We start from the raw sequence: 22,355 nt of genomic DNA, 5'->3' as shown, positions 1-22,355 counted from the left end.
TTGAGGTAATTTCCATTTTCCATTGCTTGCTGTATTATCTTCCTTGGATTTTCCTCCCCCCAAACTTTAAACTTTTTATTTTGTATGGGGTATAGCTAATTAACAATGTTACGATATTTTCAGGTGAACAGCAAAAGGACTCAGCCATACATATACATGGATCCGTTCTCCCCCAAACTCCCCTCCTACCCAGGCTGCCGCATGACACTGAGCAGAGTTCCTTGCGCTAACAGTGGGTCTTCTTGGTCATCACAGCAGTGTGTGCATGCCCCTCCCCCACCTGGCGACCATAAGTCCGTTCTCTAAGTCTGTGAGTCTGTTTTGTAAGCAAGTCCATCGGTATCATCTCTTTTCGTTCCACACACAAGGGATGTCATACAATATTTCTCCTTCTCTCCCTGACTTACTTCACTCAGTAGGACGCTCTCTAGATCTCTCCAGATCTTCACTCTAGTAGGATGCATGCTTTCAAAGCAAGATGTCTTTCCTTTAACAGTTGACTTGCAAGTCTATTTATAAACGAACACTCGAAACGTTTTCTAATTGCATTCATGCACAATTTTAATTCAATTCTTGCAACACCCCAGTAGGTGAGTCAGCGACAATGTTAACAGGACATATTCAAAGCCATCCAGAAGCCAGGAGTAAACGTGAGCTGGAACGCTCCTTCCCGTGGTGACCCCAATTCCATGACTAATCTCTGCTGGACACACAACGTTCAGTATCTCCCAGGGGGCTGTTTGCGGGTCATGCTCCACAGAATCTCCTGGAACTTACTGCGCCATCCCAGACTCAGAATGGCCCACAGACAAGGCAACCGATTCCCAATTTTCATCAGGAAAAAAACCACAACTATATCCAGGGCGGGGGTGGGGTGGGGTCACGAGATCAAACCGTCCCTGCGGCCTGATCACAGAGCTCATCCTTCCAGTCCTGAACCACCTGCAGGACGTCCTTGTTCACCGCCGGGCCCTCCAGCCTCCTCATCATGTCCACGCCACGGCTTTGTCTCTTCTTGCTGTGAAAGGTAAGAATCAGTGTATGCTTTTTTTTTTTTTGCAGTCCTGGAAAAATACAGAAACCCTCTAGAACAGAACTTTACCACCCAGGAGACGGATAAACGGAACACTGCCTGTCAGATCAGTAAACAAAGGATGTCCCAGTCATCAGTGGTTGCAGGCACAGCCAAAGGTGAGCTGGTGAGCCCTGAGGAACTCAGGAAGGAAGGAACAGCTGCCGTCCAGCAGCCGTCAGACTGCACCCACTCCCACGGTGAGCCCTGAGGAAACTCGGGACGGGAAAACAGGGTCCCGGCCCCAGAGAGCTGAGGTGCACATCAAAGGAAGGAGCGCAGTGAGCCCAGAGTCTCCCAGCTTCCCATACGCACGCTAAGTCACGTCTGACTCCTCCTGAGCCCGTGGACTGCAGCCCATCAGGCTCCTCCGTCCATGAGATTCTCCAGGCAAGAACACTAGAGTGGGTTGCCATTCCCTTCTCCAGGGGATTTTCTCTACCCAGAGATCAAACCCGGGTCTCCTGCATCGCAGGCAGATTCTTTACCGCTGAGCCACCAGGGTAGAGGAGGACAGGCACACGCTGCTATATTTAAAACAGACAACTGGGCCTCCCTGGAGGTGTCTAGCAGCTAGGACTCTACGATCCCAGTGCAGGGGAACCAGGTTCAGTTCCTGGTCAGGGAACTCTATCCCACATGCCACAGCTAAGACCCTGAGCAGCCAAATAAATAAATATTTTTTAAAATAAAATAGATAACCAACAGGACCTATTGTAAAAAAAATTAAATAAAATTTTTAAATGTTAAAAAAAAAAAAAAAGCAGACAGGATTATCCGGGTCCACTTTTTCATCACAGACAAGCAAGAGTTGGGGCGTGGCGGCCCCATGAGGGAACTGTAGACCCCCAGGAAAGGCGTGCAGGATGTGGCCGCCTCCACCAGCAGCATCTCGGGCCCAGGGTCGCCCTCCCGACGAGGCGCCTTCCCTCCCAGGGCTGTGGCTGCCGCACCGGAAGCGGCGGGGACGTACAGGACGACCTCCGGGCGGAGCACCCTCTTCAGGGCGGCGTCCTGCAGGAGCTTGGCGCCCCGGAGCCCGACGCTGTTTCCGCTGAGGTCCAGGTGCCGCAGGGTCCGGTTGTGGAGGAGCACGGAGGTCAGGGCCGGGCAGCAGACGGAGGTGAACTGGCACTCCTCCAGCCTGCGGGAGGGAAAGAGGCCGGGGCTGAGCGTCGTGCAGCCGAGCTGTTCACAGCTCGGAAGGCACGCTGCGGCCGGAATACCTCGTTTCCTTCTGAATAGTCTGATGCTTTCGAACTGTGGTGTTGGAGAAGACTCTTGAGAGTCCCTTGGGCAGAAAGGAGATCCAACCAGTCCATCCTAAAGGAGATCAGTCCTGAATACTCATTGGAAGGACTGATGCTGAAGCTCCCGTGCTTTGGCCACCTGATGAGGAGCGCCAACTCATTGGAAAAGACCCTGCTGCTGGGAAAGATCGAAGGTGGGAGAAGAAGGGTGTGACAGAGGGCGAGATGGTTGGATGGCATCACCGACTCAATGGGCATGAGTTTGAGCAAGCTCCGGGAGTTGTTGGTGGACAGGGAAGCCTGGCGTGTTGCAGTCCATGGGGCTGCACGGAGTTGGACACAACTTAGTGACTCAACGACAACAGAAGTTTTATTTTCCCTTTTAAAAATTTTATTTTGGAGCATAGTTGGTTGACAGCGTTGTGTTAGTTGTAGGTGTTCAGCAAAGAGATTCCCTTGTACATATATATGTATCTTTTCTTTGAATAATTTTTTCCCATTTAAGTTATTATAGAGTTTGGAGCAGAGTTCTGTGCTACCCAGTAGGTCCTTGCTGGTTATCTGTTTTATATATAGTAGCAGTTTTAAAAAATTGAACTACTGTATAGCACAGGGGACTCTGCTCCATGCTGTGTGTTAGCCTGGTTAGGAGGGGAATTTGGGAGAGAATAGATACATGTATTGGAGAAGGCAATGGCACCCCACTCCAGTGCTCTTGCCTGGACGATCCCATGGGTGGAGGAGCCTGGTGGGCTGCAGTCCACGGTGTCGCTAAGAGTCGGACACGACTGAGCGACTTCACTTTCACTTTTCGCTTTCATGCATTGGAGAAGGCAATGGCAACCCACTCCAGTGTTCTTGTCTGGAGAATCCCAGGGACCGGGGAGCCTGGTGGGCTGCCGTCTATGGGGTCGCACAGAGTCAGACACGACTGAAGTGACTTAGCAGCAGCAGCAGGGCTTGGAGAAGGAAATGGCAACCCACTCCAGTGTTGTTGCCTGGAGAATCCCAGGGACGCAGAGCCTGGTGGGCTGCTGTCTATGGGGTCACACAGAGTCAGACATGACTGAAGCGACTTAGCAGCAGTAGCAGATACATGTATATGTACGTTATGGCCGAGTCCCTTCACTGTTCACCTGAAACTATCACAACATCGTTAATCAGCTATGCTGCTGCTGCTGCTGAGTCGCTTCAGTCATGTCCGACTCTGTGCAACCCCACAGACTGTAGCCCACCAGGCTCCTCCATCCATGGGATTTTCCAGGCAAGAGTACTGGAGTGGGGTGCCATTGCCTTCTCCAGTTCATCAGGTATACCTTAATACAAAATAAAAAAGTTAAAAATACATTACTTATTAAAAATATAGTTGGTTTACGATGTTGTATTAATTTCTGCTGTACTGCAAAATGATTCAAATATACAAATGTATATTTTCTTCACTTATGGTCACCTGGAGATGTATTCCATACTTGCCAATATACTTCACTCGACCTAGGAGATAAATCAGTATTTAAATTTCTGGAGTACAAGTATCGTGACCTCCAGTGAATTCCCTTCGAGTAGTTCATTATCAACAAGAATGAAATCCATTATCAGGATTAATCCTAGGAATTAAAGATGTAACATAGAGTGACTTAAATGATCTAGACTTAAGTGATGTCACTTATATGTGGAATATAAGAAATCACACAAGTGAGTAAATATGCAAAACAGACAAAATCTCACAGATATAGAAAACAAACCAGTGTTAACAAGGGGGAGATGGAAAAAAGGGCAAATTAACTGAATTAAGAGAAACAAACTGTTAAGTATAGAATAAGTAACAAGGATGTATTATACAACATAGGGAATCGTAATCATTATTTTATAATAGTGTTTAATGGGGTGGACTCTGTAAAAATACTGAATCCCGATGCTGTATGCCTGAAACAAGCAACTGGACTTCAATAAAAAAACAAAAGCTCACATATCTGAGTGAAAAAGACCTAGACCTAGAACCCAGATCATACCAATAGTGAACCGAAAATGCAGGTAGGAAAGAGGCAAAAAAAGAAGTGCATACGCATAGCTGAATCACTTTGCTGTTTACCTGAAACTAACACAACATTGTTGATCAATCCCAATACAAAATTTAAAATAAATAAAAAGCAACTCTAAAAACGTTTCAACCTTTGTTACTGGAGAAGAGATGTTTCTAAATCTTTTCTAAATATCTGGAGTAGCCACTATAACAATTAAAAATAGGACAGATCCTTTTAAGTCACCGACTAGTATGATGTTGGCATAGAGACGTTATGAGAAGAAAAAATTATATACAGAGAAAAGAGCCCCTAAGCACAAACATTGACTTCGGAAGACTCCACCTAAGGCTAAGGTGCTAGTCTAAAAGTAACACGTTTTCTGTACGTTTCACTGAATAGGAGAAGTTTTCCCGGAATGATGGTCCTTAAACCCTAGCGTTCCTGGGACGCATGGGAGGGGTCTGTGAGATACAGACTGTGCAGGACCCACGTGGTCCAGCAACCCGACGTCTGGGTATGGACCCAGGAACTCGGAACGAGAATACCAGGTAGAGTTCCCTGCACCTCATGTTCACAGCGGCGCTGTTCGCAACAGCCACGATACGGAGCGCCCTGGATGCCCACCGCCAGATGAATGGGTAAAGACGGTGTGGTATGCACACAGTGGGACGCTACGCAGCCACGAAGCAGCAGCTGCGGCGCATACTCACAGCAGAACACCTCGCAGCCACGAGGGAGAAGGAAGCCCCGCCGATTGTGATAACTCGGGTGGACCTTGAGGGCGTAACGCTCAACGAGGTAAACCAGACACACACAGACAAACGGTGCGAGAACTTGCCTTTCTAACAACTTCCCAGACAAAAACATTCACGGTCTGAGCCACTTCCCACGTGGCTCAGGGATAAACAATCCACCTGCCAATGGAGGAGATGTAGGTTTGATCCCTGGGTCAAGAAGATCCCTGGGAAGAGGAAATTGCAACCCACTTCAGTATTCTTGCTGGAAAATCCCATGGACAGAGGAACCTGGCAGGCTGCAGTCCATGGGGTCGCAAAGTCGGACACTATTGAGTGACCACATACACACACACAGCCCACAGCGTCACAGAGACACGACCGAGCAACTGAGCAATATTTGAGGACTGCACTCTGAGAACCACTGCTCTGAAGCTTCTAAGTCCTCTACCCGAATGGATGGCAAATCCCAGCAATGCAAAACACGTCCCCACATTCCACCCCGAGAATTTTACAGACCCCGGGTCCCAAAGGAAGCAATGGGGACAGCTTACTCGAGAACCTGGAGGCCAGAGTCAGGGTTCAACAGGGGCTGACACAGCAGGACCACGCCGTTGTCCCTCAGGCTGTTACAGCCAAGGTCCAGACTTCTCAGGTTTTTATTTTTATCAAGAGCAGATGCTATATCTTGACAGCACTCGGAGGTCAGGGCGCAACTCCTCAGCCTGCAAAGAAACACCAACCAAAACACCTTTAAGCTCCTTTTCTGCCTTTTGTATTTTTTTTTTTTGTAAAACAGCTTTACTTAAATATAATAACTGGTGCTTTCGAACTGTGGTGCTGGAGAAGGCTCTTGAGGGTCCCTTGGACAGCAAGATCAAGCCGGTCAATCCTAAAGGAAGCCACCCTGAGTATTCATGGGTGATGCTGAAACTGAAGCTCCAATACTTCGACCACCTGATGTGAAGAGAAGACTCATTGTAAAAGACCCTGATGTTGGGAAAGACTGAGGGCGGGAGAAGGGGGTGACAGAGGATGAGGTGGTTGGACGGCATCATTGACTCAATGGACATGAGTTTGAGCAAGCTCCGGGAGACGGTGAAGGACAGGGAAGCCTGGAGTGCTGCAGTCGATGGGGTTGCAAAGAGTCAGACACGACTGAAGTGACTTAGCACACTTGCGCAGCATCACTGGAAGGAATTTAGCACCATCTGCTGTTGGAACTGCCTCAAGCTAATAGCTCCGGCAGCGATGAAAAGGCGTCAGCATCTCTGACAGCTCACAAAGCCGTGCCTCTGTGATTCCCCGGGGAGCTGCCCGGCACACGGTCTGAGAACTCTGCCTCTAGCTAGCTTGCCCCTGAGACTGAAACCACTGCCATCCTCCTCTCTGATACGCTTCCTTCCAGTATCCGCACGATGCCCCGCGTGCGGTAGGCTCTTGATCATCCGTGGCGTAAAGAAACATATAACATACACAGGGCAGTCTCTCCCCACCGCCCTATCCTTCCCCAGGGAGCTCCAGACAGCGGCATCTAGGACTTACACCAGCCTCTGCAGAGGAGACGGAAAGTGTCTTAAGACATTCCAGAGCTGCTTCACCCCGTCATCCTGCAAGGCGTTTTCTGCTAGGCTCAGGTGGGTCAGACTCTGGTTACTCACGAGAGAAAAGGCAAGACTTCCGCAGGAAAGCGGCGTGAGGTCACAGCTCTCCAGCCTGTGGGTGAGACACAGTCGGGATGCAGTCTAATTTGTTCCCTCGACTGGGTTTTTCCTGGGCTCCCGCTGAAACTCAACAGTTTCCATCTGGGCTTCCGATCTAAAGGCAGACGTCTCCTCCCACTTCTGTGACCAGGGCTTCCCGGGTTTAAAGGAGGGGACCGGGGGTCGTGATGTGAGAAGGAATTGTGGATTAAGAAAACAGTTACAGAGAGGGATGAAGAGGGTGAGAAAGTGGCCAGCAGGAACTCTTAAGAGTGAAGACATTTATGGAGGTGACATGGGAAGAGACAACATCTCTGAAAGTTACAGAAAGATGGAAAGGTGCCCTGAAGACGTACGGCAGGCCTTCGTGTTAGAGAAGCTAGGTGCAGCGGGTTCCTTGGAGGGCTGGTGGTTATGGCCCTGTACTTCCACTGCAGGGGCACGGGTTTGATTCCCGGTTAGGGAACTAACCTCCCACATGCTGTGCAGCCAAAAAGTAGCCAAAAAAAAAAAAAAACCAAACCAACAGCTAAGTGGAGAGAATGGTCCTGAAAGCATTTTCATCCACAGCGAGGGAGGGCAGATGTAAATAAGAAAGTGTCTCTGGTGGTCCAGTGGCTAAGCCTGCACATCCCCAGGACAGGGGCTCAGGTTCGATTCCCAGCCAGGGAAGTCGATCCCACGTGGTGCAACTAAGACTGGCTCAGCCAAATAAATAAAATAAAGATTAAAACGTTAAACATTACAAAAATAAAATGGAGAAAAGTATCTAATGTTGTCATTACTTGGCATGGTGACAGCTGATCACTGGACTTACCGTGGTGATCGTTCTGTGAGTTAGAAAGTACCAGGTCACCGGAAACTCACGTAAGGTTGTGAGTCAGTTATACTTCAGTTAAAAAATAATCTAGTGCTTGAGTTACACATAAACAGCAGCATGTCACTTTCTCAACAGATGGGCCAAAGCTGTAACAGTAACAAGAGTCTGATGAGAATTTGGGGGATTTTCACACGCACCACAGGTGGGACTGCAAACTGGTACGTGTGGTCTGGAAACGAGCCTGGTAATCCTGAAGATGAGTGCCTCTGTGACACGGCAGTTCTACGTGTATGTGTGTGTGTGTGTGTGTGTGTGTGTGTGTGTGAACAGCTCAGGCCTCAGCGGCAGATAGGACAGACACTTAAACTGTTGTGCGTCCATACACACGTTACTGCTCAGCACCAAAGAGGAACAGCCTGCAGAAACGAGGAAACACAGGAGCCGGCTGCGACCTCGGTTGGCTGGGGAAAGCACACGCAGCCGACGAGGCCGCTCGGGAGCCCGAGGGCCTGCAGACCCGGCTCCGTGTCGGGTCTGTGTGCGGCTGGGTGGCGGCAAACACAGGTAGGGAGCCGGAGCCCACCTCCAGATGGGGCGGGGGTCCCAGGGCCAGGGCCACCCGTGAGGAGGGAAGATGGTGCCGGCGAGGTTCCCGTGCGAAGAGGGGCCGACGACGCGCCAGGATCCCTGTGTTCCTACCTCTCGGGACAGCAGGCGTGGACACGTGCTGGGCTAGAGCCCTGTCTGTCTCTGTCTCTCAGTCTCTGTCTGTCTGTCTGTCTCTCTCTCCGTGTCTCTGTCTGTCTCTGTCTCAACCCTCCACTGTCCCTCCCACCATTAACAGTCACAAGACTTCGCTTTGTTCCGTGATGCACTCTCCCCCTTTCCTGTTTGTCTCCGTCTACCAGCCGTCTGAGCCGCAGCACGGCACCCGGGAAGACTCACGACAGCCTCTCCAGCTGGCGCGCCACCACGGGGGGACACTCCTTGCCCCTCTCCAGGGAGCCGCGTCTCAGCATCAGGGTCTTCAGATGGATGTTCCTCTTGAGACTCCTGGTGAGGTCAGCCCCGTTGGTGGGGTTGAACGGGCAACCTTCCAGCCTGCGGGAGTCACAGCAACAGCAGCCCTGAGCTCCGGCGGGGGCATGGTGCCCCCAGCCACCCGACCTCGCGTCCTCCTCGGCCCTCATCCCTCCCTGAGAGCCGCGGGAGGGGGCTTCCACCCTCCCCGGGTGAACCCGCATCCGCTCAGCATCTGAACTGCACGTCAGCAACAGAAAACAGGCTCCCCTGCTGGCTCAGCTGGTAAAGAATCCACCGCAGTGCGGGAGACTCCGGCTCAATTCCTGGGTTGGGAAGATCCGCTGGAGAAGGGAAAGGCTGCCCACTCCAGGGTTCTGGCCTGGAGAATCCCATGGACTGCGTAGTCCACGGGGTCACAGAGGATCAGACACGACCGAGCGACTTTCCCTCGCACAGTAGAGCAACACACACGCGGGGCCGTGACGCACCGGCGTGGGTAACCGTGGGGCTCTAATCCCGAGACAGGGACTCCAGCCGCCCTAGAGCACACCTTCTTTCCAGGCTTATCCGCCACACCACCTTCAGGACGAAGAGCCATCGGACAGAGCGGGGGCTGCGGGCGGGGGGCGGGGTGGAGGAAGTGACGGTTAAAGCGCAACCCCCCAGTTACAAGGCGAGTGAAGTCGGGAGACCTCTGGTCCAGGGTGCTGACCGTGCTTAACTCGACGGCCGTGTGCACGGACGTGGCTGACAGAGCTGGTCTCAGGTGTTCAAACGGCGGCTTGTGAGCCGGCCAAGGGGTGATCAGCCTGACGGTGGTGAGCGGGTCACAGTGTGTGCAGGTATGAGGCCATCATCTTAAAAAAGCAGCTGAGTGAACGGTCACAGATAGGAGTGAAATGCCATTTACAGAGATGGACCCAGGGATGATCATACTGCGCGAAGTGAGTCAGACACAGACATTCTGGTATCACTTACACGTGGACTCTGAAGCATAACAGGAAGGAATTTACTTACACAAGAGAAAAGACTCACAAACAGAGGCAAAACACTCCCAGTTACCAAAGGGGAAAGCGGTGGGGAGAGGCAGAGAGCACGGGTCCGGGATGAGCAGGCGTGTGTTCAGGAGAGAGAATGTCCAGAACAGATCGCGATGCTGTACAGCGGAAGCAAAGACAACGTTGTAAAGCAACTATACTCCAATTAAACAGCAGAGTAGATGAAGCAATAAGGGTTTCCTCTAAAGCACAGGGGACTGTAGGGCTTCCCAGGCTAAAGACCCGCCTGCCAACGCAGGAGACGCCAGTTCCATCCCTGGGTCGGGAAGATCCCCTGGAGGAGGGCCCGGCAACCCGCTCCAGTGTTCTTGCCTGGAGAATCCCCCAGACAGAGGAGCCTGGTGGGCTACGGTCCAGGGGGTCGCACAGAGTGGGACAGGACTGAAGTGACTTGGCACAGCACAGCATAGCCCAGGGAGCTATCTTCAATATCTCACAATAACCTATAATGGGAAAGAATCTGGAAAGAAAAAACCCTATCTGCAGGACGGAATCACGTTGCTGTACACCTGACGCTAACACGATACTGTAAATCGATGACACTTTGGTAAAAGAAGAAGCCGGAACGAGGAGCAGCTGCGCCGCAGCGAGACGTCAGCCAGGCTGAGCCTGTGGCCCGCGCCCTGGGCGCCGGCGTGCTCTCCCCGCCGCGCCTCCGGCCTCACCTGAGACACTGCAGGAAGCACCTCGGGTGCCTCAGGGTGTTGCAGAGAGCATCCGTCACTCGGGGGCCCATTTCCGTGTCTCGGATTTCCAAGTGCCTCAGGTACTGGTTCTTCACCAAAACGCTGATGATGCCTTCACTCACCACGAGGGGGCCCACACGCTTAAAGCTGAAGAAGTAAGCGGTGTCAGTTACCACAGCGTCCTACTAACCCGTCAACCCTGAACGCTCTGGAAGGACGGATGCTGAAGCTGAAGCTCCAGTGCTTTGGCCCCCTGAGGTGAAGAGCTGACTCACTGGGAAAGACCCTGACGCTGGGAAAGAGAGAAGGCGGGAGGAGAAGGCGATGACAGAGGATGAGATGGTCGGATGGCATCACTGACTCCATGGACATGGGTTTGGGTGAACTCCGGGAGTTGGTGATGGACAGGGAGGCCTGGCGTGCTGCGGTCCATGGGGTCGTAAGAGTCAGACACGACTGGGGCTGACGCTGAGGTCAGGGTGACTGGCACTCACATGAGTTTTCGGAGGTTGCAGTGTGGATGCCTCAGGGCTGCGGCAAGAATCTCCACGGCCTCCGTGTCCATCGCGCTGTCTTTCACAGTCAGAACTTCCAAACTCTCGTGTGTCTTAAACACAGAGCAGAAGTCTTGCCACCAGAGGGAACTCCTGTCACTGCCTTCTGGTCTGTGTGGGAGTAAAGAAAAAAACAAACAGAAAAAAAGGCTCATCATTAGCGATGAAGCTCGAGAAAACCTACCAGCAAACCCAGGACTTGCTTATGACCGTGGATCCCTTTGGGGCTTTCCTGAGATGCCCTCACTTAGAAAGTGGCCCGGGGGACTTGCCTGGCGGCCCAGTGATTAAGAATCTGCCTCGCAATGCAGGGGGTGTGGGTTCCATCCCTGGTGGGAACTAAGCTCCCACGTGCCTGCAGAGCAGCAAACCCCCGCACTACAGCTCCTGAGCCCAGGAGGCACAGCTGGAGAGTCTGCGCTGCGAGGGGAGATCCCACCCGATGCAAGGAGGGAGCCGCCGCCGCCACCCAGACCCCACGCAGCCAAATGCATAACACATACTTAGCCAATCAGTACAAAGTCGCCCAGCAGAACTGCGCTGAGGCTCCTCACTCTATTCCAGAAGATTTGTGGCCCCACTTACAGTTTAACGTGACTGAGGGAGGGAGCGAGCTGCGCTGTGATCAGTCAGGATTCATGTGCGGGCAGGAATTAGGTCGCAAGATAGAAACCATATTCTTACTGTGTGCCTGTGAAACTGTCATTAAGGAGAAACGCCTTGAAGCAAGGCAGAGAAGGGGAAGTGTCATGTGACGCCCCGCGTACGTGGATCTGGAGAGAATCGATGCAGATGAACTTACGGAGCAGAAAGACTCACGTAGAGAACAAACTTTCGGTTCAGTTCAGTTGCTCAGTCGTGTCTGACTCTTTGGGAACTTCTGGTTAGCAGGGGGAAGGGTGGGGGGAAGGGATGGTCAGGGAGTTTGGGATGGACATGCTCACGCTGCTATTAAAATGGAGAACCACCAGGGACCTTCTGTAGACACAGGGTACTCTGCTCAGGGCTGTGTGGGGGCCCGGATGGGAGGGGGGTTTGTGAGAGAATGGACACACGTGTACGTAGGGCCGAGGCCCTTCACGGTTCACCCGAAACGATCACAGCACCGTTAATCAGCTCTACCACAACATAAAGTAAAAACTTAGAAACGAAGAGTAAGAACTCTATAAAGGAACAGAATAAGGGGAAAGTTTATTACTACTAGTAGGGCACGGTGAGCACAGAATCTAAACTCTCTCCCAACAGCAGCGTGTTCAGTGGTTCGGCTCTGGTTTTCGCCTTCACTCTTCCCATCACAGACGCCCCACTGGACAGCTCGTGCCTGGAGACTTAAACATTACAGCGTGCACGGGATGAGGGGGCAGACGGGGAGACTTAGTACAGTGTGTGCGCGATGAGGGGGACAGCAGGGGGCCCCACAGAATGAGGGGGACAGGGGGAGCCCCAGAGAACAACGGGGTGACAGGGAGCCCCACGTGCGTGGGGGCAGGGCCCTCGGCACAGCAGGAAGGAAGGTGAGCTGTGCACTCCGGCCAGTGCAGGAGATGTAACAGACGCGGGTTCGATCCCCGGGTCAGAAAGGCCCCCTGAAGAAGGACATGGCAACCCACTCCAGTGCTCTGGCCTGGAGAATCCCACAGACAGAGGAGCCTGGCGGGCTGCAGTCCGTGGGGTTGCAAAGAATCAGACACGACTGAGCAATTAAACGGCGGGAAGTTTAGAACGTCACACACTCTTAGACACGTTGGTCAGTGAAAATGCGCCAAACATTCACGACAACCCTCAGCCGAGACATAAACACTTGTTTCCTGCTCGTGTTTTCAACGAAGCCATCCTGTTTCAAGCAGAGTTACTTGGAATATGACTAAACACATGCCCTGCAGAACATGTAACCCAGCACTTCCTTCAGTCGCATGAAAGAGAAAAAAAATATACGAAGTTTCTCTCGTTCATTGATGGTCTCTGGGGTTCAGATAATGAAGTTACCATTGAGCCCACTGCTACCAATTCTCTTTTTTTTTGTTAAACCGGAACGGTCTGTTTATAAGACAAACTCCGATGCGCAAGGGATCCACTCATGACAGGCGGTCACCCTTGACGCCCAGGAGATGCTAGACAAGGTTCCCCAGCAGGATGTCGAATCCCACTGAAGGGGAGGTTCAAGCACTTACCGGGGGGAAGGAAGCCGGCCTGGCGAGAGGCTGGTCGCTTTGGCGACGGCCCAGGCGACGGCCAGTTCTAGCTCCTGCAGCCGTGGGCAGAACTTGAGGCAGAAGGCGGAGACCTGCAGGTCTTTGACCTCGCTGATGGCCAGCCTCGACTTCCGGTGGTCGTGGAGAATCTGACCCACGAAGGCCTCCTCCCGGATCTCGTGCAGACAGTAGAGAAGCTGGGGGAGCCCGTGCTTTGGGGTCGGGAGGTCACCGTCGGGCGGCATGGTGGCAACCTTCAGCAGCTTCCTCCTGTTACCCAGGGACACCTTGCACCCAAACAGCTGCTCCACGGCCAGGGCGCACGTGTCATTCAGCAGGCCAAACAGGAAGAGCGCCATCCCGGCCAGGTGGTTTCTCCTTCTCTCGGGATGAGCGAGCAGCTGTAAGACGCGGAAGCGGTCCAACGCCTGGAAATTCCTGAGCCTCTGCGGGAAGCAGAGGACGAAGAGCAGGGCGGCAAAGAACTCCTGGAAGCTCGGGTGGGTGAAGGCGACAAGGTCCCCGCCAGCCACCGCCCTGCGGAGGACCCTCACCCCGAGAAACGCCTCGACGTCCCTTTCGTCCAGTCTGGCCAGGCTGAGGTCTGTCTCACCGAACACCCACTGGTTCTTCCACATGCCTTCTGCAGCCAAGGAGCACAGACGTTTCAATTGCTCCTGGTGGGTCTCGCCGACGACGTGCCTCACCCTGGTTGGCAACAGGCTGGAGAGGTAGTGGGCGAACACGGCCGTGGCGTTGGGGAACGCCCGCGGCAGGCCGCTTCCTCTCTCCATCTGCCGCTTCAGACAGGAGCAGACCAGCCAGCAGGTGACGGGGACTCGGCACATGGAGAAAAGGACCGCGTTGCCCGTGGCGAAACTCAAGGCTGCGTCAGCATCGTGCCTGTTTTTGAAGTACGACCTGAAATACATGGATCTCTCAGGCGCGCTGAAGCCCGTCAGGGGGATCAGAGAGGGGCCTTTCAAAAAGGGGCTCACGGTCTTCCACAAGCTGGACCTCAGGAAGATGATGAGCGTGGCGTCAGGGAGCATCCTTTTGCTCAACAGACTGGTCAGGAGGACGGAGCCTGGCATTTTCTGGCCCCAGTCTTCACTCAGGTCCTCCGGTCTGTCTATGAGGGTCAAGGTTAGCTCCTCGAAGCCGTCCAGCAGGAGGAGGAGGTGCTCCGGGTGGGAGAGGATCCTAGATGCGAGAGCCGGAGACCCGGACAACTTGTGGGCGATCAGCTCGGAGAAGCTCTGCTCCTCCGGCCGGTCCAGCTCCTGGCAGTGGAGGTAGAAAGCGAGCCAGCCCTTGTGGGCATAGAACATGTCCTGCGCCCATTGCAGCATCAGTGTTTTGGCCACGGTGGTTTTCCCGACACCGGCGTCTCCCTGCAGGACCACGGTCCTGGGCTGTCTTCCTTGGGGCTTTCTGGGGAGAAGAAGGCACTGCAGGAGAGTCTCTTCTCTGCAGGGCTCTTGGTAAAAGAAGTCCACGTTGTTCCCAGGCCAACATGTCCTGTCGCACAGGGTGGAGTGCTCACTCATCACACGTGCCTTGTACTCCCGAATTTTATCTGCAAGAACGAGACGGCGGAGACACGGGGTCCAGCATCAGCTGTTGCTGAGAACTAAGCGACCAACCAGAGAGCGAGCCTGCGTGTCTACCGCCGGCTCTATGACACAGGTGCACTGATCAGGCGCTTCTGCTGCAAGCGCTGGCGGTCCGGGGGCGAAGGCTCCACGCTCCCAATGCAGGGGGCGCGGGCTCTGCCCCTGGCCAGGGAACTAGACCCCGCATGCTGCAGCTAAGACCTGGCACAGCCAAAAGTAGATTAAAAATATATTATGAAAAAGACTGAATCCAACCAAGTGAGAGAGAGAAGGATGGTGGCTGGACTTCCTCCTGAGATGAGTCCTTTATCTGAAGTTCCGGTTCACAGAAGGGACACTGGCACACCCGTTTGCAGCCCCCTGCGCCTCAGGAAGCCACCATCTCATCCCAACCCATCACCTCTCGTCCGCCAGGGTCTATGCAGGGCCAGCACGCACCAGACTCATCTTCCTCCAAAGTCAGCACCCTCCTTCTCAGGCTCGAGGCCTCCGGTTCCAAGTTAGGTAACATTTCTGGAACAGACCGAAAAAACAAAAAAGGAGCCTGTCTCACAGGCATGACAAGACGGACAGAAAGACATAGCCGCCCAGAGGCAACAGGGCCTTTAAGGAGAGCGGCGGCCAAGCCATCGGTCCTCTCCCCTTCTTGGCGCAGGGAGAGGGAAACTCCCGGCTTCCATCGCCGTGGTGGGAGGCGAGAACGGTGGGGAGGCGAGAACGGTGGGGAGGCGAGAACGGTGGGGAGGCGAGAACGGTGGGGAGGCGAGAACGGTGGGGAGGCGAGAACGGTGGGGAGGCGAGAACGGTGGGGAGGCGAGAACGGTGGGAGGCGGCGGCACCGGGCAGGGTGTCTGTGTGTGTGCTCAGTTGCTTAGTCATCAGGTAAAGCCAATGTCAGAAAGGTGGGGAAAGGAGGGAAGTTCTAGAATAAAAGTGTTTCAAAAGCTGTGATGCGTGCGTGCTGAGTTGCTTCAGTCGTGTCTGACTCTTTGCGACCCCGTGGACTGTAGCCCACCAGGCTCCTCTGTCCATGGGATTCTCCAGGCAGGAATGCTGGAGCAGGTCACCATTTCCTTCTCCAGGGGATCTTCCCGACCCGGGGATGGAACTTGTGTCTCCTACATTGCAGGCGACCTCTCTACCACCAAGCCGCCAGGGAAGCCCATATGTGTGTGTGTGTGCGTGCAGAGACACACACACTCACACTCACACACACTCACACACACACACACTCCACTACTTGCCCTTGTTCAGCTGGCCCACAGGAGCGGCTGAGAAAGCGCTGAGTTCTCCAGCCCCCAAGCCCGCCCCACCCTGTTCTAGATCCCCTCTCACCGTTCAGCTCCCTCTGCATCTGAAGACACAGCTCTGTCTGGTTCATCTTGGTGAAGATGTCACGAGCCACCTCCCAGGCGCGTCGTCCTGGGAAGTACTCGGTCAGCAGATGGACCACCTCGCCGCAGCGAGCTGACTTCAGCTGGCCCCAGGTGAGCGGGGTGCAGCCGGGGCTGGGGTCCTCCTCCGCCAGAAGCTCCTTGAACCTCTGTAGCTGCTCCGCGCTCACAGACAGCATGAAGAGCATGACTCCGTCTCTGAAGGGGAGGGTGGAGGAGGAGGAGGAGGGCTCCAGCGAGGGAGGGGAGACACCAGAGCGGGACAGAGGGGAGGACGGGCAGGAGCAGGGGTCAGAGTTCAAGCCCACGTCGCCCATGGTCACTCAGGGTCGGGAACCGCAGCGCCGGCGGGCAGAGGGGATCAGCTGGCAGGGAAGACAGAGGCAGCCTGCGGAGACATGAGGTTACAGAGCGTGAGAGCACCACCTGGGGAGGAGGTTTACGTCGTCTAGACTTGATGGAGCCTGGCGGCTTCCCTGGTGGTCGAGACCTAAAGAACCCGCCTGCAGCGCAGGAGACCCAGGTTCCATCCCTGGGCGGGGAAGAGCCCCTGGAGGAGGAAATAGCAACCCGCTCTAGTACCCTTGCCTGGAGAATCCCACGGACGGAGGAGCTTGGGGGGCTGCAGTCCTCAGGGTCACGAAAGGGTGTGATGTGACTGAGTGGCGAACACTGTAAGCGGTGGAGCCTGTCACACGCTGGATTTTCTCTTTCCCTCCCTTCCTGGGAAATTCTCTGTCCTGTGGGAAGACCTGGGGTCCATCCGGTGCTGGGGCTCAGCATTTAGACTCAAATGCGCTCTAGTGTTTATTCTCTTCTCACCTTTGATGGCAGGAATCTTATCACAGGTGCTGGGCACGGTTCTCAGAGAGACACACGCAGAGGTACGTTTAAGACAGTGCCTGGTACATCAAAGCGAGTAGTGACTCAGGGCTTCCTTCTACACCATGGTCATTTTAAAGACTCAATGAGCGTTTATAAAAAGCACCTGAAACCAACGTCTCCGTTTAGGAAGGTGAAACACTCAGGAGAGGGCCGCTGGTTAGATTTGCGTGACAATGGGAATTTCTTAGGGCTGCTGAACTGTACAGTTAAATGCGGTTAATATAGTAGGTTTTATATTGTGTCACATTTACCACAATAAAAAAAAAGCCAACGTCAAAAGGGCGGGGAGGGGAGGGAAGTTCTAAAATAAAAGTGTTTTAAAAGCCATAATGCGTGCTTGCTAAGTCGTTTCAGTCCTGTCTGACTCTTTGCAACCCCATGGACTGTAGCCCACCAGGCTCCTCTGTCCATGGGATTCTCCAGGCAAGAATACTGGACTGGGTTGCCATTTCCTTCTCCAGGACATCTTCCCAACCCAGGGATCGAGCCTGCGTCTCTTGCGTCTCCTGAACTGGCAGGCAGGCTCTTTACTCCAGCGCCACCTGGGAAGCCCAAAGGCTGTAATAAAAGCGGATGCAACTTGTATTCCTAGTTTAAACAAGACAGCTGTAGGAGACATTCGTAGGACAGCTGCGGAAATTTGAATATGGATTTGATAATATATGGTATTAAAGAACTGATGAAAATATATATTTTTTAAAAGGTATATACGTTATACCCTTCTACCGATCTTCACATCACATCCTCTTGCACTGGCTGGCACCGGATTTACTGTGTGTAAACAGCGGAATGGGGAGGAAGAGAGAAGGAAGTCTTTATCAGGAGGGGCTTGTGCCTCTGCCTCCTTATGCTCACATCCTATTGCTTCTCTGAGGTTTGTCTTTTTTTTTTAGATTTTGGGATGTGGACCATTTTCAAAGTCTTTATTGCATTGGTTACCATAATGCTTCTGTTCCATGTTTTGGATTTTTGGCCACAAGGCACGTGGGATCTTAGCCCCCTGACCAGGATGGAACCCGCCCCCACACCGGAAGGTGGGGTCTCAACCGCTGGACCACCAGGGGAGCCGCTCTCTGAGTCATCCTCCCCATCTTTCCGCGCTCACCCCGCTTCCGGGAACTTCCCGGTGGCTTCAGTCATCCGGTGTTGGGCGCTGACTCCAAGTTCTCTCTCTTTCCCTTCCCGCAGTGGTTTTGGACAATTGCAAGCTCCCTGTGGGTAAGAACCACCTCCACTCTTGATTCCGTTATTCTGCTATTAGAGCAAAAAGAAGCAGCCTAGGCTAAGAAAAAGGAAAGATCTTCAATATAACAACCTAACTTCACACCTCGAGGAACTAGAAAGAAGCGCAAACTAAGCCTCGCGAATGCACGGGTCTGACCCAGTAACGGTGAGGAAGCGCCGCGGAAGACTAGGACGTAGAAAGGAAAACAACCCACTCACCCCAGGAGAGCTAGGCTTCCTGGCTCCTTCCTGGCCCAGACACCTCCCAAAGCAGAGAGAAGGCGCCGGCGGCCCGCCTTCTCCTTTATAAGCTCCGGGCTCCACTCAGCTTCCCATTGGCTGCGGCTGGCTCGTTGCCGCCTCCTCACCGCACAAGCTGGAAAGCGTTTAGCATTCTGAGTGGGAGGCCCTGGGCTGCAAGGCTTGTCCTCACCGGTGCTCCCATTTGGGAAGGACCTGCGCCCCTGCCTCTATTCAGAAGAACAGGCAACTTTAGAAAATTACAGATTTGGGGCGTTCCCCGGACTCGTAGAGGGCAAAACGCTTGTCCTCAGCCCAGAGATGCTGCGTCCAGCGGTCAACCTCTAGAGCCATTAACCGGATGATCTTGTTCCCATGACCGTCACCCCTATTTGGAATGTAATTTCACTGAGCAAAAGGAAGGTTTTGGTATCAGCAGGGCCTAATGTGGGTCTCCCCAAAACAGACCCTCTCAGAGGGAGACCCAGAGACAGAGCGTGTCAGAAAATCACACACACACATCTTGGTCATAGCTTTTCCACAAAATCTGTTGGGTTTTCCAATATGTAATCAAGAATCTGCATATACACTTCACCTGTTCTTTTCCAGGCCTTACGCCTTGCTCTAATTGCTTCCTCATTGCTAAATTTAAAACTAATTACGATTGCCCATTGCCTGGATCCTCAGCCTATTAAAGGTGGAAGGCAGGGCACATATGGGTTATTCTCAAATATCCTTTGGTATTGATTTCTAACATAATTCCACAGTGACAAGTGCACAGACTTTGTATGCTTTCAAAACCTTTAGACCGTGACATTTTTTCACCTGGATATGTTCAGTCCTAAAGGAAATCAACCCTGAATATTCCTTGGAAGGACTAAAGCTGAAACTCCAATCCTTTGCCCACCTGATGCGAAGAGCTGACTCATCAAAAAAGACCCTGACGTTGGGAAAGATTGAAGGCGGGAGGAGAAGGGGACGACAGAGGATGAGATGGCTGGATGCCATCACGGACTCGATGGATATGAGTCTGAGTGAACTCCGGGAGATGGTGATGGACAGGGAGGCCTAGTGTGCTGCGGTTCAGAGGGTCGCAAAGAGTCGGACACGACTGAGCGACCGAGCAACAACATGTTCCAGTGTCTCCTAGTGCACACTCCATGGGAATGTGAATAGAGTTTATTCCCTGCTGTGTGTGAAAGCTGTGTCAATCTTAGTTGCTGAATTGGTTCATAGTGCGTTTAGGGCTACAGATCTTTCTATGGGCTTTCCCCGTGGCTCAGTGGGAAGGAGTCTGCAAAGCAGGGGCTGCAGGAGGTGCAGCTTTGATCCCTGGGTCAGGAGGATCCCTCGAGTAGGAAATGGCAGCCCGCTCCAGCACTCTTGCCTGGAGAATCCCATGACAGAGGAGCCTTGCGGGCTACAGCCCATCGGGTTGCAGAGTCGGACACGACTGAAGCGACTTAACATTACACACACATACCCTTCTACTTTCTGTCTATTCATAATATTGATTTCTAAGAGTTCAATATTGAAACTCCAACTAGAAATCTTAATTTATCTACTTAAAAAAAATTGCGATAGTGGAATTTTATGTAACTCTGTTCTGAGTTTCTCAAGCCTACTGTAAATGTGCTATCCTACTTTCAGACTTTAAAAAAATTTAAAAGAAAGGGCGGCAGGGTGGGGGGGGGGGAAGGTGGATGGTGGGGCGGACCAAGTGCATTTTCCTTCTGCTTTGGGAGATGTTTATGACAGGAAGGAGTCGAGAAGCCTACTTCCCTCCAGGGGTGAGTTAAATGAGTTTAAATGGTTAGTTAAAAATCACTAATTTAATTGTTAATACAATAGTAAATAGTGGTGGTATAAAGACTAAGCTGCCTCCATCCTGCCTTCAGTGGAAAAGCCTCCGTGTTTCTGGTTCACGGGTGGTTTTCCTGGCGTTGGGAGAAGAAATGGTTCCAGATGTGGTTGTGATTTTCAGACCTCACAGACGCTTTTTTAAATTTTTGTTTTATTGAAGTGTAGTCGATATACAATGCTGTGTTCCTTTCTCCTGTACAGCAAAGTGGTTCAGTTACACGCAGACACGTACATCCTTTTCAGTAGTCTTTTCCATGAGGGGTTATCCTGGGAAGCTGGACACAGTGCCCTGAGCTCTGCGGTAGGACCTTATCCCCCCTCTATAATCGTTCACATCCGCTACTCCACAGCCCCAGTCCTCCCCAGCCTCTCCCTTGGCGACCAGCAGTCTGCTTCCTCTGTCGGAGCCTCACAGACTCTTTATTCGTCTCCTCTCTCATCATCCTGTTAAGACCTCTGGACACACCCCCGCCCTGAAGACGGTTGTTGTTTTCCAGCTGCTAAGTTGTGTCCGACTTTGCGACCCCATGGACTGCAGCACACCAGGCCTCCCTGTCCATCACCAACTCCGGGAGTCTACTCAAACTCATGTCCATCCAGTCAGTGATGCCATCCAGCCATCTCATCCTCTGTTGTCCCCTTCTCCTCCTGCCTTCAGTCTTTCCCAGCATCAGGCTCTTTTCCAATGAGTGCGTTCTTATCAGGTGGCCAAAGGATTGGAGCTTCAGCTTCATCAGTCCTTCCAATGAATATTCAGGACTGATCTCCTTTAGGATGGACTGGTTGGATCTCCTTGCAGTCCAGGGGACTCTCAAGAGTCTTCTCCAACAGCACAGCTCAAAAGCATCAATTCTTCGGCGCTCAGCCTTCTTCACGGCCCCACTCTAGGACAGTATTCACACCAGTGGCCTCCGGCCAATGGGGGAGATTTCATTTACATCAGCTGGGTTTTAATTAGAACCCCATCTCTGCGTCCCTCTCCTAGCCAGGGCGACTTACACCTGGAAGAGAAGGGCTCCTGGATCACCTGTGGCAGGTGGCTTCTCCACCTCTCGGGAGACGCGGCTGCGGCGGAGGGGGCGGGACAGCCGCGGACAGACCTGATAGGAGCTGGAGGGCCCCGGGCTAATCGCGGGCTGGGGAGGGGTGGGGCGTCTGCGTTCCAGAAACTTGCAAGAGCTGAGGAGACAGCTTGGTGAGTGAGGTCTTCTTACACTGGCTTTTTATTTCTTTTCTTTTTTTAAACAGCTTTGTTGAGATGGATTTAAAGGTAAGGGGGGAAAAAACCCAGCTATATTGAGGTATAATTAAATACGAAAAAAAAAAGAAAAAACACCAACCCACAGCACGCAAACATTTAACAAGCAGCTTAATGAGTGTGAACACAGACAAGGGGAGACGTAGCCAGAACCTCCAGAAGTTTTTTGCAGGGTCTGTGTGTGTGGCGGGAACATTTAACTTGAGGCGGACCCTCCTACAATTTTCAGGGTACAAAAGCGTATTGATGACTGGGGGCCCTTTGCTGTAGGGCACATCCCCAAACTAATTCCTTCTGCATGATTTGCACTTAGTCTGGGAGATACATAGCGATACAATAGGCTCTTAGCCTTAAAAAGGAAGGAAAAAATGGAAGTGTTAATTGCTCAGTAGTTTCTGACTCTGTGCGACCCCATGGACTGTAGCCCGTCAGGCTCCTCTGTCCATGAGATTTCCCACAAAAATGCTGGGGGGGGGGGCGGTTACCGTTTCCTCCTCCACGGATCTTGCCGACCCAGGGGTGGAACCCGGGTCTCCTGCATTGGGAGGCGGATTCTTTACGGCTGAGGCCCCTGGGAAGCCCTGCTTGTGGAAGGGAGAGGTCAGTAAACGCAGCAAAACAAGGCAGGCGGGCTGCGCGGAGCAAACGGCGCGTGGCTGGATCCGGCTGCGCGAGGCGGGTGACAGTCGCGGTGCCCGGCCTCCGCTGTCTGTTTCCGCAGGAGCTGTTCCTGCTGCGGCTGGAGACCTCGCTCCCGGGCCG

The 22,355-nt window shown here is 52.9% G+C and overlaps 1 protein-coding gene across 1 annotated transcript; it reads right to left on the bottom strand.

Annotated features, from left to right (window-relative positions):
• NLRP8 (NLR family pyrin domain containing 8) lies at positions 889 to 16,440 on the bottom strand. Its single transcript, XM_018063248.1, has 12 exons — positions 16,065 to 16,440; positions 15,168 to 15,242; positions 13,093 to 14,692; positions 10,862 to 11,032; positions 10,347 to 10,514; positions 9,316 to 9,432; positions 9,174 to 9,236; positions 8,546 to 8,701; positions 6,623 to 6,793; positions 5,632 to 5,802; positions 1,899 to 2,216; positions 889 to 1,018 (listed from the first exon to the last, which is right to left on the bottom strand). The coding sequence occupies exons 1-12, from the start codon at positions 16,438 to 16,440 to the stop codon at positions 889 to 891; spliced, it is 3,516 nt and encodes a 1,171-aa protein (XP_017918737.1).

The sequence above is a fragment of the Capra hircus genome, chromosome 18 (assembly GCF_001704415.2).
Source record: "Capra hircus breed San Clemente chromosome 18, ASM170441v1, whole genome shotgun sequence".
Taxonomy (NCBI): domain Eukaryota; kingdom Metazoa; phylum Chordata; class Mammalia; order Artiodactyla; family Bovidae; genus Capra; species Capra hircus.
The sequence above is the reverse complement of the archived record's forward strand: the minus strand, read 5'-3'. Positions and strand labels throughout refer to the sequence as shown.